Below are 19,723 nucleotides of genomic sequence, written 5' to 3' on the forward strand. Positions count from 1 at the left end.
GGGAACTGGGCTAAATATTCTAGAAATAGGCAGTGATTACATCTATCCGGTATTTACAGCTGTATAATCATTCTAGTTCGGCGCGAAAGAAGCAGCAATTTTAGAGGGGTTTCTTTTGTCACGAGCGCTACAAAATACGCCATGCAAAACGCGGCTGACGCACCAGACAACCGGAAGTGGTCCGTTCTTTCACCGACGTCTTCCTACTTCTGGTTGTTTTACGTGGAAATAAAAACGTGCTTGCAGTTGTAATTTGCTATATTTCTGAAACATGGAAAATTAGTACAGGCTATAAGATTTGTAAAAGATAGTTAAAGAGATTATTCTTAGTAATAGATTTTAAAGACGGTAAAACTGGAAAGAAATCAAAATCAGTAACATGCTAAAGGTCAGGTTTTGTGATCATTTGGGAAAGAAGACACGTGATTCATAATAACAGGATGACGCAATTAGAACATTGAACATGCGCAAGAAGATCTCGTGACTTGCTGGAGGGTTTGGAAAGGACGGGCAAAGTTATTTTGCGGGAGAGTGCTTTAGATCGAAGGGAATTTACACTATTTGCAGCCAAAACAACACAGAATGGAGCCGGCAGAAACTGACGTATTATCCACTGAGTCAAGGGCGATTCCTTCCAGACGAATTATAGTCAACGACCCTGGCCAAATGCCGATTGATTATTCCACCACTCCTGGAGGGACCATATTTTCCACAACTCCAGGCGGTGAGTTTTCTGGTTATTTTCGGTGCTTTTCTTCTAGCATAGCAAGATCATCAATCAAGCACTTCGTGTTGAAATTGTTTATCTACTTTTTGGCTTCTGGTGAGAGTGTGGCGTTTAGATAAAGTCGTTTTTTTTTCTCGTACATTCGTTGCGGGACTGGTTGTACTCGATCCCTAAATAATGACTACGTTGCAGAAAGTGTACATTCGTACATGCAACGAAACACGAGGCGTTTTATGAAAGCTGCCTTGTCGAGCGTAAGACAAGTGTGTCGATGTTAAAATGCTGATCGAGTGAATTCTTTTGGCGAGTGAATTCTTCACTGATCGAAGACGAAGGAAGCTCAGCATAGTTGAAGCCTTGGTTTGTTTTTATGCACGTAGTTTTGGGTTGAAGCAAACTTTCGTTTCGTCGGTCACGTAAGATTAAGTTTACATGTTTGCACACCAACTCGACTCAATATTGCACTTGTAAGGACGTTTGTAAAGCGTTTGGTCAGGGAAACCTACGAAAAACGAGTTTTTTAAACTCTTCTAACGCCCGCAAAGTGCAGGGCTTTCGATTTTCAAAACAAAGGCAAAGCGCTATTTTAATGTCGTCATAACCTTTCTACGTTGCGTGGAATCGGATTGCTTAGATTATTGCAGAGCTGGCGAGCTTGTCGATGGAAAGCCCGACTTCTTGAAGTTATTTTTTCGTCTTTTAACGTGCTCTCTTTATGGAACGTGTTGTTGCAGGGCCTAGTGTTTATGTTTGGTCTTTTTTTACTTTGGCTTCGCAATACGCGGCACGTATTGTTTCGGCGATGTAAACAATTCCCACGTGTTCTGCCGGGGCTAATGTATTCAACTCATTTGAAATTTAAAACCTATCTTTGATTGAACGATTCGTTCCCGGATGAACCTAAGCCTTTTGTCTTCAAGCAAAAACGACTGCAAGGCAGCTACAAACACATACGTAGGTGCTGCGTTTTTTTTTTTTCTTTTCGGAAAAAAAAACGCCTTCATGTTGCAACTGTCTTTGACAATTCTAGCAGCTTTTGTAATTTTCATTTGGCAGCTTGATCATCTGCCTCTGTGATTGCTTATCATGGACCTTTCTGATCCTCTCTGCAGCTTGATATTTTGGAAAATTGCAACAAGATTGTTTTGGTGAAACACCACGAATGCTGTTCAGATGTATATGCTAAATTGGTCGCAAGGGTGTGGAACACTCAATTTTCTAGCTTGCAAAATAGCTGGTTTTTGTTCTCATATTTCTGGGAATAATTTTTAACTTAATTTAGAACATGTTAGAATGAACATAGGTGCAAATTACTTTATCTTGACTGACTGAAGCTATCATAGGTGTTGTTTATAAGCTGGAAGGCAGCATTCTTCTAAAGGGTTTAGTGGACCATTCCAGAAATTATCCACACCCAACCACAGACGGCTTCCATACTTAAACCCTCCTTGCCTTCAGAAATTTCCACAATCTCATACCCCCACGCCTTCTGAATTCCGAAATCATTAAATCCCTCCCTCTCCCTTCCAGCTTTAACACTCTAGAATTCCTTGTTTGACGCCCTACAACTTCCAAAGGTAGAGATTGCATGCTTCAATAACAACCTTCCAGACATTTTTGCTGATAATAATTATATTTTCAAATTGAAAAAACTCTCTACAGGGCTTCAAAATTGTGACAGATACGATCACGTGCATCCATGGCTAAATGTTTGGACTCTAAATATTCCTCCACTTCAGCTGCAAGTTTGCAACTAGTTTGCACCAAAACTGATAAAGAAATAAAAAATTCTTGTGTTTTGTGTCTTAGTTACTGTGGAAATTTGAACATGTGTGGGCAAATCCTGCCTAATTAAGGTTACTTCCCACCTTCACAGGTTTCCTTCGGGGAAAAAATCGTACACGCGCCAGTTTCAATAAAACCCCAACAAACTATATATCATAAGAAAGCTTAATAAATGTACTTTAAGAAAAAAATACAATTTCAGCAATGTTTTCTTTCAGGAAGTGTCAGGAGGCGGTAAGGCGTGAAACGACCGAGGCTTCTTCTATTGAATTTATCGGGTATCGGATTCCGCAGTACGAGCAAAATGGCTGCACAGTCTTATTCACAAGGCATCAATCAACGAAAGTGTGTCGGGCTTTTTCGATATTCTGATTGGTAGTTTAGATATCCACTTCTAAAGTTGGAGTAGCTAAAAATATGCGAGACGTGTTGTGCAAATGGACGCCACAGGAAAAATGTGTTAAATATCAAAATTTCCCGACACACTTTGGTTTGTCATTATCTCTGGAATGTTCTGGCAAAATTTCATGAAAATCCGTCAAATCTGCATACCCTATAAATTCGCTCAAAGTGGATGTATTCCTCCAAAAATCAAATGCAAGATTTTAGCTTGTAAAGGTTCGTAAACAACTCGCGTCATGCCCAGAGATTATCACGCGTAATAAAACCGCAAACCAATGGAACAACAGGACCTCCTAGTGCCTATGACAATAGATCAAGATTTCCGGGGAAAAGCATCGCATTGCAACCTGTTTTTTTTATCTCACTCAGTGGAGTTCAATTCAGGACGGCGATGTAATATAATGGGCAAAGACGTCAAAGGCAAAGGCAAAACCCGTGCCAAAAAGGTTAAAGGTGGAAAATGTGCCGCCGAAAAACAAGACGTTAAGGAATCGACGGACAGCTTAAGAAATACCCTTATTGCTGAAAGGAGTTCCCTTGGGTAGGTTTCATTTTCTTCATCACTTCCGCCAGATTCCAACGAAGAATCTTGTTCGCAGCCTGCACTGACGTTAACTTTGATTTTTAAGCTACTTGCTCCAAGGATATGCGAACGCTCCGGATCTTCAGCAGACGCCGAGATTGTCGAAGGCGTTTGGCCAAACCAAGGGCCTTTGTCGCTTTCAGCAAGGTTTTTTTTTTCTTTCCTTGACAATATGGAGCTTTTTCTTTCTTCTTAGGGCCGGTTTTTTTCGTTTTCTTTACCCAAGGCCTTTTTTCTGCTTTTGATTTTTCCATAGGAGTTAGCGTAAAGAGCTTCCACGTGGGAGTTTTTGTCAAGTGCGTGATGTAAATAAAAATATGCAAATGACGTGAAATACAAGCGATGAGCGTTTGCCGCGAAAATTTCCCCAGGGTTCTCGCCCGTTGACAAGATTGTGACACCTTCCTAGTTTATTAACTTTATTTGAAAATACGTTTTTTCTAAATAACTTGGCCGCTTTTTGAGATTTTTAATGTTTTTCTTTTGGAAACACTAGATAAAATGACGAACTTAAATTTTGTCAAATAAAAGAAAAAACGACTGTTTTGGCCTCTGAAGGTGGGAAGTAACCTTAAATTTACCTTTGACACTACTAAGTTATTACAGTGGTTTTCTATTATGAATATATGCATTGTTGGCGAAAATAACCATGGCGGGTCCCTGTCTTATGGACGTGTGTTCAATGCAAATGATAATAATCTGAAAGGAAATTCATCAACTTTTGGGCATCTGGAGTTTGATGTGCAAGGTTCCATGTGTTATTGGTTTTCTTCTGTAAATAAATGCACACACATGCCTAATCAATCAATGCTTGTCATGTGTCCTGCTTTCTGAAGTCATCAATAGTCTCATCAGTTTGTTCATGCTTTTGCACTCGTGTCTGTCCCCTCTGGAAATCCCAGACCTGAAACCCCCGCACCTTCAGAATTCCAATCGTAAGTACCCCCCATGCCTTTGGATTTCCAGTTCTAAGACCCCCCCTCACCCTTGCCCTTGGAATTCCAAAAAGCTGTTTGTGGTATAGGTGTCCCCACATGGTAGAACAGTCAAATTCATGACAAGTCAATTACTTAGAGTTGAAGATTCCACAAGATTTATGTAAACCAGGAGGTCAATGCTCAATACAAAATGGCTGGCCGAGTCCCTCTATTTGGTCACAAGACCGCGCGCCCGCGATCAATCAGATAAATCACCATGACAACTGCTGAAATGGTTAAACATTAACCTGTTAAATATTCGTTCCTTAGCAATAGGTGTGGTTATTTTCTGAAATTTCCCATTTCAAGTCCCTTTTCTCTTCAACTGCCATCTAAGTTATTCACAACAATAATAGCATTTGACTTTTTTTGTTATTTAAAATGACTCATCTTCTATATCATACAGTCATGTACTTGTTGTTTTCTTTGTCATGCAAGACAACTTTGTCTCAGTAGTGACATCTTTTCTACAACTAGCAGGAAACTTTGTACCTGTGACAATGAAAAGAGATTTGTTTTGTAGAACACGACAATGCCCCTACTTCCACAGTAATATAACTCGCTTGCAGCCTCTAACAGTGCATTATGTTTAAAACCTAATTTGTGAAATCATGAAGCAAATAATCAAATATTGTGGACTGTACAAAAGCAGCCACCAATTGAGTGAAAAAAAACAAACTATTTACTGGCCCTGAGGGTACTCCCTACTATGTAAGTTGTATATCAAAAGGCAATATATGTGTGGCATCAAAGGGTATAATGGGTTTTGAACTTTTTTAGTCTTAAAGAGGGTTGGTTCTGCATTCTTGCCAGGAATGTGGTGAAACACGTTTCTCTGCCTCAAATGTTCATGCAAGTGGAAGCTATTCCATGGCAGTTAGCAGAGAAGAGGTCTGTCATAGGGAATTGATTTTAAGGGCAAAACTAAAATAGGGTATTAAAAATTGCATATTTTGGTCTGGAATGGGAAAAGAAAGAATTACACTTGCACACCTCCAAACATTTTTCAATGATCTCATTAAGCACATCTGTAACAGTCATGGTCACTTCCAAGTCTACACTTCTGACTAAACCATGAAGTTTAATACTGCTTACAATGCATAGAAATAGTTGGAAACCATTATTTGAAGGAAAATTAGTGGAATTCTCAGGGCTGGGCTCTAGAAGTTCCCAGGTGCCACAGGCGAGTAACTTTTGCCTTTGAGTGACTGGAAAAACTCACTCTTTTGATATATGTCTAACTGCTTAGCACTCAGGATTTCATGGCTAGGAAGCTTTGAGCGATTGCAATTTTTCTTAGACCACAGCCTTGATTCTACTTAAACAATGAGATTGTTCAGTCTTGATGTCTATGAGTTGATTCAACCTTCAACCTTCAGCCTTCTGCCTCAACAACTATCAAATCAGGGAAATGTTGAGCTCATATTCTATAAATATCTGTGTTTATTCCTCAGGGACACGCATCATATATGAGCGCAAGTTTTTACTTGAACTGCGCAACTCTCCATTGTCGCGCACTCCTCCACGGAACCTTCCACTGATTCCTGGTGTGACTTGCAATAACAAGGTAAAGCCTGAGAGTCGTAAGGACAATGGTGTTGTTGCTGCCACAGAAACAGAGAATGACAAGAATGATCATGGTAAGCAAAAGCACTGAAGTGGCTAAAGGATTTGTTATGTTACTTATTATAAGTGCCTTTGTTGTTAAATGGAATCTCAAAATTATAAACAACAGAAGATAGAGTTTTCAAGATTGGGCAAGGTTGAGAGGAATATCAAGTCATCTATATGAAGGTGAAAAATGTCAGTCAAACATAATGACTTCTGTTCTATCGACAATGAATCCCTTAGAAAACAAAGTGTTGAAACAGAACTTGGTAACATGTTCAGGTAATTTTGAGAACTCGGTAACTTGTTCAGGCAATTTTGATTTAAATCCAAGTGGCTCCAATGCAAATGGTTGCAATGATGGAGTTGCACTGCCAGAGAAGAACATCCATTTTTACTGGAAGTATCTCGTAAAACTTTATTGATCTGGCTTCTTCAGTTCCCAGACTATTTGTCTTCCACATGCCTAATCCCTCTTTTAGTCTTTAAAAATATGAACGCTTCCCAACAAACAATGCCTGGTAGCAGGTCAGCATGTTAAAAAGTTAGCTAAAGAATATTGATTTTCTGTTTTTAATTCTGTCTTCAGCAGAACATGAAGAACCGCAATTTCAGATGGACATATAATGGCAGCTGGACAGATGCTTACCACCCCATGTTTATTCCAATGACCATTGTTTTTAGATTACCCAGTTGCACATTGTTGAACACCACTATAAATGTCAACATTGAGTGGGTGTAAATAGTTATGTTAGGTGTGAAGCTATTGAATGGTTGACAGGAAAATCAGTTGTGGTGTCAAACTTTAAAACTGGTTGTCTCTTGTCAAAACAAAGAATGTCAAAAAAGGAATGACTGATGTCACCTCATATTGTACATAGAATTCCTTTCTCTTGACTCTGTCAGAGCAATGCCCAAATAAAATGTTTGGACTCAAATATGCAGATCAGAAGTGTCTTCATTGTTTCTGAACTGTGTGCTTCCTTGTACATTATTTTTTCCTTGCAGAAGCAGTAGATCCCACATAGACCAAAATGGCTCATTTTTGCTTGTTTTCAGGTGAAAGAAAACAAAAACCATCATATCAGTGGTCACCTTTAGTGAGGTGGCTTCTGTCCATGTATACACCCTCTGGCTGATTCATGGTACGAGAAGTGCCTTTCTTAAGAGAGACTCTAAGCTTATTTCTATTTTTACTGAAACCATAGCCTTTCTGCCAGGGAATACTGAACAGGAAATCCTTTATGTGATGTTTTATATCCTTTTCATACAACAAATTAATGCACTGGCTTCCCCAAATAACCACCTCTTTTGAACCGGATGATTGACAGAAGTTTTTCTCTCCCCTAAATTTAAGAAATTTTCATCTATAAATTAAAGATGTATTTTAATGTGACTAAAACTGCAATATTTGTTTAAATGTTGTTTTGCAGCTATTGGTACAATATGGGAAACATGATTGTCACATGTTTGTAGCATATCCAATACTGTGAGAATATCTAATATTTTCTGTTTCCTCTTGGTACTCTTTTGCCAATGAATTGTTATTTTTTGGTTTAAAACAATCTCTTTCCAATTGGAACAATCACTCTTTCTCACCTCCAAAAACATATTTCCTCAGTGCAATTATTGGATGTAATATGATATATAAATTAAATTGCAACAAGCAATCTTTGTATAAGGGCGTGGCATGTGATCAAAAAGTGTCATTATGCAAGTGAATATATGAAAGATCATATATTTGAACTGCAGAGAAAAATATGAAGACATGATTGATCATAAGCAGTTGTGAAATTGAAGCCTGAAAAAAAAAAAAATATTGCCTTCCCTGGGTGTTAGCAAGGTATCTGACTGATTTTTATTATTTTTTATTTTTTTTATTTATTTTTTAATTTTATTTATTTGCGCCCACACAAAAAAATAGAATTAAAAACTAAATATAAATTAAAACAAATTTTGGGGGAAAGTGGCGAGGAGACTGAGGAGGAACTTTTAAGCTTATGTGTGATAATTTTGGTCTCCTGGTTAATAGTAACTAAGTCTATTACAAGCTTTAAAATTATAACTATTTTCCATAATGTTAAATGAGTAACAGTTATTTCCCATAAGCAATGGTTATTTTTTTTACATATTAGTTTCCGTGAGAGAACGGCAACAGAGTTGGTGATTTCATTGACAAGGGAGTTATTGAATTTGTGTCCTTTGAAAAAATAAGACCTTAAAAATTCTAAAGTTTTTCTGACAATGAGGTACATGAAAAGCGTAAGAGGTTCTGATACTGTGATTGTGGATTGGTTGTTTGGAAGGAAATGGGACCAGTGCTCCCTGTGTACTCCTTGTAATTTTTCACCAACAGCATCGAATGGCCAGCTGCTCTTTTCACTACGAAATGTCATTGTTTCTTTCTCGGGGATATAATTCATGGTAGGCCACCCATATAGTCTCCCTGCAGTTTGCTTCTATTTACTGCCGTTTGCTTGCGGTTAGCATTTAAATATTGTGTTTACTTGCAGTTGGCATTTATTTACTACTGTTTGCTTGCGGTTAACATTTAATTACTACTGTTTGCTTGCGGTTAGCATTTAAGGAGTAAAGGGGAAGGCAATTATATGTGGCCTACCATGAATTATCTGCCCTTTCTCGGGGGTGGAAGGGGTCGCCATAGTACATCTTTATTTGTGATTATCATTGTATATAATTAACAGCAGTTATTCATATAGAATTCTTACACCGCCTGGTAAACTATCCTGATCAAGAAATTCCCACGGAAACTTGTCAGAGCCAGGCAATGTAAACCTAATATTTGTATAAAATTCAAATTGGTGAGCTAAGGACTTCCTCTGCCAGGCGGTCCAAAGTTTGTCGATGAAACCGTGAAGAAGCCAAAATTCGGGAGTGAATGACGCCGTTGCATGATGGGCCATGTTGCCTCCTACACAGTCGTGAAATTTGGTGTGGTATTGTTCACGAATTGCTTTTTCAAACATAGTGAAATTCTCAAGCATGAGTAAATTCCAGGTGTCCTCGAGGTTTGGTAGACTGCACGAGTAATTGAAGTCCCTTTTCAAACAGCCACCGCCCACGCACCAAGGTAAACGAAATTCGTTCTTTCTAAACGGACCGTCTATCACGCATCTTGCAGGCAAGACACCGTTGCCGCCTAGACCGTAAGGAGCTGGACTCCATACAGAGCCTTGTGTCCAGTGTACAGAGATGCTGCTCCAATTCCAGTAAGGAATTGTTACTCGACAGTCAATTTGACGAAGGAAATTTTCAAATTCCAGCAAATACCATCTGTGCCAAGGAAGAAATATTTGAGGCATGTGATGAAGGAATTTGCTGGGCACTCTTGAATGCAGGGTTGTTAGTATTTCGTAATCGCTCCGGTATCGAGGGCTAGCAGCAGCTAGTTTGAGAACGTCTATGAAACGCCGTCGCTCTGTTAGGCTCATTGCGGTAAATTCTTTTCGTACTCTGTAGCAAGTAACTAGATCACCATCTTTGCACCGGCATTTCCTCTCGCATTGGTCGGTAATGGATTCCCTGTCTTTGCACGGTACATTGATACCTGCGAGAAAAGTAGAGATGAGATACACTTTCATTGGGCAATTTCATATATTGTTTGTACTGATTTTCACCAGGAGAGAGAGCTGCAATGAGACAAAAGATTGTTGAGTATTTCGATTTCAACTTGAGTTACGCTTTTCAAGTTACTCGGGTCTCCTCGCGCCATGTAGCGCATAAGGCCCCCTCGAGGTCCCTCCAGGGGCGAGGCTCAATCTTTCCCTCAACGCTTTTTCACTAAGACGTCTTATAAATTTGTCTGTCATCATTGTCAGTTGGGTTTTATTTTACCCACTTGGAGAACGACATTAAATGCACTCAGCTAAACATGGTCAAGCGAGGATGAAGAGTAAGAGAGTTAAGTTGATCTCCCATATTCTCAGAGTAATACCTAGTTAATACCTAGTTAATACCAAGTTATTTTTAGAACCTAACCCTAACCCCTTTTCAGAAATCCTAGAAGTAGTCAATCTTTATACGCAAAGTTTTCTCACGTGAGTCTACCGTTGGACAGCCAAAACGGCTTATACCAGTAGTTACACGTATTTTGGACGAAAATATCTAAGCAATGCGCTGGTAAGACAACAATTTGCGTGAGGACCGCATACTACATCGAAAAATTGCTCGAAAGAGATTGTCATAGTAATGAGCCGATATGAGGGATATAAACTATCTTACCATCATCTTCTCTTGACATGACGCGCAATGTCTTGGTTTAAAAGGTACCGGTGAAGGGGTACTGTCGACTAGGCTAAGGGACGGACCATTATTTTTTTGAGGGAGGAGGGGGGCTTGGGCAATTTCCAAAAAAGAAAACATCCTGTTCAGCAAATACGGCGGAAAAAAATCGTGCAAGGGGAGCCATGAAGAGAAAAAATCGAGCGAGTGCTTTCTGCTAACTACTATCCAGGTCCTGCGTGTTTGACCTTTTAAAGAAAATCTTGCACAAGTTATTACTCACCAAAAATAATCATGCACAGCCCAACGGTGAGAAAAAAAAGGTTCATTCCCCAGAATGAAATGGCCCACCACCCCCTCCTCCACCTTGTCAATAAAAGAATGGTCCGTCCATAACAGCCAAGAACCCAGCAGCACCTCCGCTTACCTCTCTTTTTCATTCCCTCTTTTGTAATTTATTCATTTATTTCTTTGTCATCATATTTTGTTGCGGAGAATGTTCCAGCAGTTACCAATGATGAGTTTGCAAGTGAATATATCAAAGATCATGTATTTGAACTGCGGAAATCAGTGATCGCCGCAAATGATGAATTTAGTTCAAATGTGCAAGTACCTACTACATAGGCTTGTAAGGTTTCGACATCAAGATGAGGGCAGGTGTCAAATGCTTTAGAAAGGCTTAATGCTGTCAGCAGGACATAGTAGCGAAATGTCGTCAAGAGATTACCAGGGCAACGAGGTACAGAAAGGCAATCAATTGTGACCTGAAAGATATTTTGTAAAAAGAAACTGATTATGAATAATCTGATGGTGATAAATTTCTGTTAAAGGTTATACCGAGTCCATTGAAACTTTCTCTTGAAAGCTAAGTCACTATATATGAATTGATTTTGTTATATAACAAAAAACCAATTTATATATTCATATAATTATATGCGTAATATTCTTGAAATAAGGGAAGGTTACATGTAAAATAATGGTTTATTGAAGCGATGAAAACACCAAATGTTTACTAAGCCTTATATTTGAACAGTAACCGGCCGTCAAACAGGACCATTTCACCGGGATGAAAAGGCTTTGGAGATGCTTCCATCTGTACGCGTTCTTCATCATTAGCGGGTGTAATGGGTGTGACTGGAAAGCGAACGATTCGCGAAGACAGAGCTTGCTCGAAAACGTTTGTGGCCTACCTGGAAAGCATCGCAGTCTTTGTTAGAGAGGTTTTTGTCCCCATTTTCAAGAACTTTCAACAGCCCTCGTGAGTAACCTGAGCATTCGTGAATCACGAGTGCTTCACAAACTTCGTTTTTCTCAGATAAAACAGCAGTTCTCCCAAAGAAAACGAAGAGTGAAAGAAGTAAAGTCTGCATGATTGTCAGTCGAGCGGGGGATACTTTGAATACGGCGCCGGTATATCAGTCGATTGATGTGTGAAAGGGAATTGAGCGTTGTTTAAATTTTCGTTGTTTTCAACTCAAGAGAAAGTAATTTCCGCTCCGAGAGGAAAAAGCGTAGCAAACAATTAATTTTTGCAACATCGTTTATAAAATAATTAATAACAAAGGACTCAAGGCCGACTAATTTCTACTCATTCTGTGGAATTAAACTGATCCAGTGCATTTCGCGCTAAGCTTCGTAGTCATTTGTAACAGTTGCCTGGGTTCTTCGTTTATTCGTCACGCAGAATGTCATATTTTGATTAAATCTGCACCAGGAAACCAGAGACTACCTCATGATGTGGAGTGCAAAAACTGCTGGGCGGGACGGAACCGTTAAATTAAAATCTGCATGACTGTGACAAAATATGATTGAAAAGTTATCCGGAGGCGAAGGAAAGACAGGCAAGCAAGGCTACACAAGGTTACGTATCTCTTGATTGCTGAGTTTTTGATTGGCCCTCAACAGAACTATTCGGCGCTAGTGTAGCAGCTCTCGTAAGTTTGCAATTCTATTTGTCGTCATTGCAGCGGCTGTTATTGTTTTGGGCCTAGTATGTTGTTTGTTCTGTTGTCCTCTCAAAGGGTTTCAGGCCATTCATGTCAGACCTTACGAGAGCTGCAACATGACCCAAACTATTTCATTTCGACTATTGTTTTAATTTAGTTAAATCCTTTCATTAAGAAATGGTTTTCAGCATATCGCGGCTTTATTACTGCTAATAAATTAATTTGAACTTTCTGGTAAATTACGGCTAGCTATCGTAACAACACGTAATGTCTGACTTATTCCTATTAAATATAGCATTTAATGGTAGGAAATCAGATAAACAAGGAAGGTGGAAAAAAATTATCCTGGCCAGTTTATGTGTAAATCAAAAAAAATATACGGTATCAAACACAGACTAACAAAGCTGGGTTTGTTTTTATGGTATGAGCCTATATTATAATCAAAAGCCAGCAGGGACTTTCTATTGATTTTTCGTCAGCCGGGTTCCTTCAAGAGGTGATTACACTAGCATATTAATATTCGGTTCCGCCTTTATCGACAAGTTTTATCGTCACAGTGCCTTTTATTCGGTCTTCTTTCATGATTTAGTTCTGTAAGCCTGCCTTTGCTTTCGGATTAAACACACGCTAGTTCAAGATTTATATATTTTTACAATTTTCTTCGGTTGCCATTGGTGTAAAATTTTATAGAGTTCTAATATTGCCATGCAATTTTAAAGGATTTAGTCAATCTCTGCTATACTTTGTTCGTCACCTAGATTTGCTAAAATATTTTAACAAACTTATTATCACTGTTTGAATATCAACCGATCCTCACGGTGCCTGAAGTGCTATGTTCCTCTTTGATTTTCTCAATTCATCTACTCAAGTTGTGTCTCCAACTTGCTTACGTCACAGGAATAGAAGGGAATAGTCTATTTTTATTGACCGGAAGATTATAAAATTCCATCATACTTTGGCTATCATGAGCTTTGAATGCTGCACGGAAAGCTACTTTGATCACCTTTCGGAAACGTTTTAAATTAGAGATGGAAGCTTGTGCTTTAGAAATGTACTATTTTCTCCAAACTCTGCATGCTGTTTTGAAAAAGGTGAATAATTTCTTGCGGTGTCCTTCGGTCACCTTACTTTGCAGGAAAAAAGAAACAAAAAAAAAAAACTAACCATTGAATAGGAAGCAAACACTGAACTATTCAAAGAATCGAACGTACAGAACGTCACATTAAAATTCTTGTTTGCCCCACATTTTATCGGCTTTATGTATACTATAAACAAACTAATGTACAGTTCAGTCAGATGGAGGTATTGTTCGATGCACAGGTTAACTGCAGTGGCCATGTTAACGAATTTTCTGCCTATTTTATACATTCTGAGAAAATCGTTTCCAAGTTTTGTCCAACGGTTTCATTTGCTGTTGCAATTTTTCTCTGCCGGAGCACCAAATAGAAGAGGTTACCTGTAATGTGTTCCTGTTTTGATTCGCCTGATTTGTCTCTATAAAGTTGTTTAAAACTAGTGGAGTGTATCAACCTTGCTATACAGAAAGATCCATGGATTGAGTTCGATTGAGTTCGGCAATCGAACGAAATGGAACCCACACACGCACAAAAAAATTGGACAATCGAACTCAATCGAACGCTTGACTTTTGAACTCTTGATTTTTGTAAAACTAGGGTCTCGAGTCACTTCAGCACAAGAAGGCAATGTGTTTTTCAGACCATTTAACAAGACCTTTGTTCGATTGAGTTAGGTTGTCGAACTTAATCGAACGCAATTTCATGCATTGAGTTCGATTGGGTTCAAAACTTAAAACTTAAAAAAGAGAACACTCAAGAAGTCGGCTTTCTTTCGCATGTTTACAACCATGAGTTTACAACCATGCGAGTTTTGAACGGAAACGGACATCTCTTTGAAAATCACTGAACCCAACCAACCATCGATAACTACCCCCGTATCAAGAAATGGTCTATTGTAGTGGGTCCGTTTTGGTGATTTAACATAAACAATAGCCCTTTTGTTAAACCTGAACAATAGCCCTTTTGTTATTAGAAGCGCCGAGTTCTTTTCCGAAGCTTAGCGAGAAAACTTGTGCTCATCGGAAAAATTGTCGACATGACAAATTAACTACCTTAGAGGAGTGAGAAGTGTAATTTTTGTTATCACAAGATCAATTTCCACCGGGGGAGCCCAAAGGGACACTTGACCGGCTGTATGAGTATCGGCCAGACTCTCATCCCTGAATAAAGTAAGAGCTTTAGGCCTATTCCAAACGTCGTACCACTGCCCTGCCGAACTAAATTCAAGAACTTAATTTGACTTAAGCACGACAGTTGCACAACGTATATTTTTGTAATCCGCTATTAAAGCATGGTCCGCCTAGATTAGCCTTTGCTAGTTGCGGGCATGCCCTTTTTTTGTAAAATATAAATTGAAAATAATAAAGTGTGTGTGTGACGTTTGAAACCATTCAGTTCGGCAAGCTGAATTACTTAGCACAGCAGGCCTTGCCGTGTCGCGACTTGGCTTCAAACGACGTGCTCTTGCAGGGCCGAACTGAATTCGTAGCCTGTACCAGCTGCCGTTGCTTTCTATCATTTAAAATGGTCTTAAGCAAGGCAAACTTCGTCCCATCCTCGGCGACTGAATTAAATTCGACGTTTGAAACCACTGCCGTTCTTAAGTTGTCATACCACTACAGGGCCAAATTCATTTGAGTTCGTCACTGCAGTAGCACGACGTTTGGAATAAGCATTAGCTTACAAGTTTGATTGGCAATGTTCGCTTTTATATCGCTTTAACTTGGCAAAAGATAAAATGATTTATTTACTTGTACTAGCATGACAAAAGTATTATTAAACTTAAACTTAAACTTAAACTTAAACTTAAACGGCCGGGACAAGAACGGAAGTTGAGGAGGAGTGATTGATGTAATATATTTCTATGTGTTAATAAATTTGGCCTTCATAAATTTTTTGACTTAGTTTATCGTTGTGATAATATCAGGCAAGAGAAAAAGCGGTCACTGTGCACGACGCTTCGTTTCTTTGTTTGTCGCGTCCAAAGCAGGCGGCGTAAGTCAAAAGAAAAGAAACAGGGGCGATTTCTAAAAGTCGATTAATCGTTTTGTTTTTACCTAATTAAAAAGTGAAAAAAACAGCGGCCTCTGAAAGAGCAAAAGTTTACGCAACTCAGTTATTATTAGTGCAAGCAAAATATTACCAAGTGATCGTAGAGTTTCTTGGGATTTTTTTTCGTTGCCTGTGGAAAGCGGACATGATCGTTCACAACAAGTTCAACATTAAGCTTACTTTGCACACTTCTGTAAACACGCATCCAGTTTCTTTGTGCCTCCTATTTTTCAAGCTCCTATGCCTTTCTGTTTGCCTCACTACTGAAAAAGCGTGAACAGTGCTAAGAGTTGTTTTTCGCTCGGTAGTTTTCACTGCGTGAAATGAGTAATTTCGTTGAATTTACGTGGCCGTGAAATTCCTCGACACTCGGCGAGTCCGAGATCAGAACGTGATGTGTCAAGAAACGTGACGTGTCGGAGAGTGCCATGTTCCTGATACGTACGTTGCGGCGTGTCAGGAAAAACCATGGCCTGGGTACGTCATGTGCGGCGTATCAAGGGAAGCCAGGACTCTGATACTTAACGGCACGCGGTTTTAGTTTAATCAGCCAAATTAAGTGACGGAGCTTATTTCTCGTTACGCGGAAAGTAAAATTTTCGGACGTGCGTTTCGCCGGTTTGTTCGTTTCAGAATGTTCAAATACATACAAACAACAAAGAACAAATAAGTTGTACTTAAGTTCTTCAGTTCCATCATTAGTGTATATCATAACGCTAAATTTTCGCCTCAACATATATACAGGCAGGTTGGTTTCTATGGCCCCTATAAACGAATTTTCTGGCCATTTTTTGCGTTCTGAGAACTACACGTTTCCATGTTTTGTCCAACGTTTCATTTGAGAGATATTTGGTTAGCTCTACTGACGCGTTCCTGTTTTGATTCGCTTGATTTGCCTTCATAAAGTTGTTAATGGAGTGTATCCACCTCGCTAGGTCACAGAAAAGGTACAAGTGTATAATGGTACCGGAAGATCATTCCTTGCACTTGACGAGAGAGAACCCGCCAGTGTAGCCTAAATCCTGTTTTCCGGTGTCAAGTCATTCTTTTTGTTCTAGTTGAGATGCTTTTACCGCATTCGCGGTGACCGGATGAACATTCCAGTGTAATTACCTTTGGACTGCATGAGGTTTATATACCTCCTGCATATCTCGAGTTTCTCAGTCATCTTGAGCCATCGAACAGGCAGTGACTAAATCGCGATTTGGAGACGCGTTTGAGTTGAGTTTCAGTTTGACTCCGACGACACTATCCGGATTCCGTAAGTTTTGTTTAGTTATTTTTCAATATATATATGCAGTAGTTCGTATTGGGCGACAAGTTTTGGTCGTCAATTCGGCTATGACTAGACTAGCCTGAAATGCCAGTCATCTCCCGCCCTCAGAGGGCGCCTAATTTCACGACTGATGGGATTTTATTCCATTTTATGTCGACAGCCCAAGACTGAGGGCAGTTAAGATGGACAAAAGAAATTTGAGAAGGTTTTGAGCATAAAGTTGTTTCTTTTGAGGTGTGCACAGCTACCACAGTAATCAACAAAGTTTCCATACGTATCAAACGTTCCAAAGACCTATATACTTCAGTTTCACCAGGCTTGATGGCAGCGATTAACAAGCATAAACTTGCATTGTCATTGTCTACTCGGTTGTAGGTAATATACCGTGGCACTCGGGTTTTGAGCTTTTCGAATTTGTTTTTCGTTTCCAGCTCAGCTTTCGCAGCTCCACTTGTAGGCAACTCTACGGCTGTTGAAATCGGCACAAAATGATATTGCCGGGTGTGTAGGAGTCACTGTTGATAATAGCTCTTTATTCTCGTTTTTCCCTCTAATACGGTAAACAGCAGTAAAGGCTGTAGAAATCGGCGCAAGATGATTTGTTGGGTATGTGGGGATCGCGGCTAATATTGCCCTCTTTATTCTCCTTTTTCCCTTTACTACGGTAAACAGAAGTAAAGCTTGTAGATATTAGATAGTGCTGCAGTGATATGATCATAGTGATGGCGAAGTGACTATCTACTTTAATAACGAATTTTGAGAAAGACAAATAGTCTTGAGACTTCTTTGAGGAAGAGAAATGACCTTTTACCAAAGACTTCAGTTTAGTTCTCAAGTAAACAATGTAAAACACTTCATTTCTTTGTAGAAATTGTTCCTTACCAAGCACAGTTACTTACCAGTTACATTGATGGAAGTCAAAGCGGTTCTGTTCCTGGTGTTCTGGCTGTTAAAATCAACTCTGGGAGCTAACGAGACTTGCACTGATCAGTGTAAGCTCCTGCTTGATGGAAACGACCTTACTGCTGAATTTCAATCAAAGTCTTCTGAAGATGGCGTTAGAATGGTCTATCTTCATTTAAATGTCGGCAATGAAAGTTACAACCCACTACAGTCAAGCGACAGGTTCCTTCCCAACAGATGGATCTGGGCACGAGGCGTTGAAGAACCGATGCTGTATTTTTCGTACCAGTACCAGGTCTTATCACTCGGTCTTTTAAAGAATCAAGTCAGGAATATTAAAGTGACGTTGAGTGATGAACCACGAGGCTGTGCTGCAAACCTGACCTCTTCTTGCAAAGACATTATGGTTGCTACAACACTCCTGGAGAACATAACAGATGCTTCAACTGATCCCTCACTCTCGGAAGATGTCGTGTGCTTTTCAGTTGTTAAAAGGGATATCAACTGGCTAGCCTCTTGGTTCGGAGGAAATCTCCAATACCATTGCTGCAAGCAAGAACAAAGCGGAAATAAAACTGTTGTGCAGTGTGATCTTCCAGTGCAATACAACAGATGGTACATGTTATTTTATCACGTGCTCACTTTTGGAATTATAGTTTTGTTTTTCTTTTGGCCGGCTGTTATATCTTGGCTTGAAAAACAATCTGCGGACGATACGGAAAATCATAAGAACGAAATTCCAGTTGACGACTTAAGTCCGATTAGTTGCAATGCGCTTTTCAGAAAGCTTCTTAAACATTTTCGTGTCCGTAAAGAGGATCGGAAGCAAAACATTGTCGAGCACATGGTTAGGTCCTATTATTTTCGTATTCTTTTCTACGCTTACATCGTTCTCGTCTTAAATTACGCCTTCTTTTTGGACTATCTCAAAGAAGCAGACGCGAAAAATGCTTTTCCAGAGAATTCCTTGTTTTATTATGTTTTTGATATTAGAAGTAGTAAGCTTTATTGTTTAATACCTGTAATCATATTTTTCATTATATTGCCTGCTATTTTCATCTTTTTCACAGCGTACGCATCAGAAGAAATTGAACGGGAGATTTCCACGAAAGTTTTTAAAAACCTGAACGTCTTCCGTGAACTGCATCTCAATTACTGTTATAAAGGATTCATTCGCCTAACACAACCAAATCGTGAGAATCCTGAACCAGGCAAATCTGTCACTACAAGGTCTTACCGCGCCATAGAATATCTGAAAAAGAAGTCGCTAGAAAGCAGAAAAATTTTATTTCTAATGTTATTTTCTTTTTTGTCAACTGCTTTTGTTATTTTTCGTATTTTACTAACTGTGCTTGCCTTAATTGTTTTGATAGTTGTAGAAGTTCCCGTTTTACTGCTGAGTGTAATATTATTACTTGCAACTGATGTCATTCGTTGGTCACCTTTTACCACTCTCATACAGATTATTTACGCATCTCTTAAGAGAAACCTGACAAAATCAAGTTTTTGTTATTGTTTGCCATTGTTTTTAGCATGGTTGATTTATTTTAGTCTCGCGGTGACCGTATGCTGCAGTTTTTATATCAGAATGTTTGGTTTTGTCGTAGTGGGGTTGATTATAAACGCGAAAAAAACAACTCCCTATGTGGCTTTTGGTTTTGTCTTTGTTAGCAATATTTCTCTTTGCTACAATACGTTTCAAAAGAGATTCAAAGAAATGAAAAAGATAATTTTCAAGTATTGCAAAAAGAAAATCAATTCTCTACCAAATGCAGAAATTATCCGTAAAACTATTCCAGAAACGTTGTTCTGGTATATTTGCAAGGATGTTTTACCCATTGAACCAGAGATATTCGCTATGCTTGCCAATATGCTAATAATTTCAAGTATCTCAATGCTGGCTTTAGCAATCATTGTTTTCTTTGGTGAGGTGTTCAACTCTTCGACACTGGTAGAGGCTGGCGCTGTACTGCTGAGCGGAAAACTTACAGGAATACTATTTAATGGATTGATCAAAAGTGAGAAATTTAAGGGTTGGGATAAAATAAAGAAGTCAGAAAAAATCAAAGGATCCATTGATAAATACATAAAACAGTGTGAAAACGAAGAAGAAAAACTGGAAATCGAGGATTGAGCAAGAGAAAGT

At 39.1% G+C, this 19,723-nt stretch overlaps 3 protein-coding genes across 4 annotated transcripts; 2 read left to right on the forward strand and 1 right to left on the reverse strand.

The window, feature by feature from the left end:
* Positions 1-477: 477 nt before the first annotated feature.
* LOC145478769 (eukaryotic translation initiation factor 4E-binding protein 1-like) lies at positions 478-7,032 on the forward strand. Of its 2 annotated transcripts, none has more exons than XM_081456909.1 (3): positions 478-724; positions 5,929-6,114; positions 6,675-7,032. In XM_081456909.1, the coding sequence occupies exons 1-3, from the start codon at positions 583-585 to the stop codon at positions 6,707-6,709; spliced, it is 363 nt and encodes a 120-aa protein (XP_081313035.1). In that variant the 5' UTR covers positions 478-582; the 3' UTR covers positions 6,710-7,032. The 2 variants fall into 2 exon arrangements, with proteins under 2 accessions (XP_081313035.1, XP_081313034.1); XM_081456908.1 differs by having other exon boundaries at positions 479-724; positions 6,672-7,027.
* A 1,715-nt stretch (positions 7,033-8,747) lies between these two features.
* On the reverse strand, positions 8,748-10,976 carry LOC145478768 (tyrosinase-like). Its single transcript, XM_081456907.1, has one exon. It carries the CDS (start codon positions 9,682-9,684, stop codon positions 8,791-8,793), a length of 894 nt encoding a protein of 297 aa, XP_081313033.1. The 5' UTR covers positions 9,685-10,976; the 3' UTR covers positions 8,748-8,790.
* Positions 10,977-16,460: 5,484 nt separating this feature from the next.
* On the forward strand, positions 16,461-19,711 carry LOC145478812 (uncharacterized). The gene is made up of 2 exons (XM_081456986.1): positions 16,461-16,659; positions 17,543-19,711. Exon 2 carries the CDS (start codon positions 17,585-17,587, stop codon positions 19,709-19,711), a length of 2,127 nt encoding a protein of 708 aa, XP_081313112.1. The 5' UTR covers positions 16,461-16,659; positions 17,543-17,584.
* The last annotated feature ends 12 nt before the right edge of the window (positions 19,712-19,723 follow it).

The sequence above is a fragment of the Orbicella franksi genome, chromosome 2, assembly GCF_964199315.1.
Source record: "Orbicella franksi chromosome 2, jaOrbFran1.1, whole genome shotgun sequence".
NCBI lineage: Eukaryota > Metazoa > Cnidaria > Anthozoa > Scleractinia > Merulinidae > Orbicella > Orbicella franksi.

Bases quoted from the DNA above. Each gene is read 5' to 3' on its own strand.
- LOC145478812 (XM_081456986.1), top strand. From the start codon at position 17,585: ATGGAAGTCAAAGCGGTTCTGTTCCTGGTGTTCTGGCTGTTAAAATCA.
- LOC145478768 (XM_081456907.1), bottom strand. From the start codon at position 9,684: ATGAAAGTGTATCTCATCTCTACTTTTCTCGCAGGTATCAATGTACCG.
- LOC145478769 (XM_081456908.1), top strand. From the start codon at position 583: ATGGAGCCGGCAGAAACTGACGTATTATCCACTGAGTCAAGGGCGATT. The intron at 725-5,928 runs GTGAGTTTTCTG...TTTATTCCTCAG, and splicing joins ATTTTCCACAACTCCAGGCG to GGACACGCATCATATATGAG. The intron at 6,115-6,671 runs GTAAGCAAAAGC...TTCTGTCTTCAG, and splicing joins GAATGACAAGAATGATCATG to CAGAACATGAAGAACCGCAA.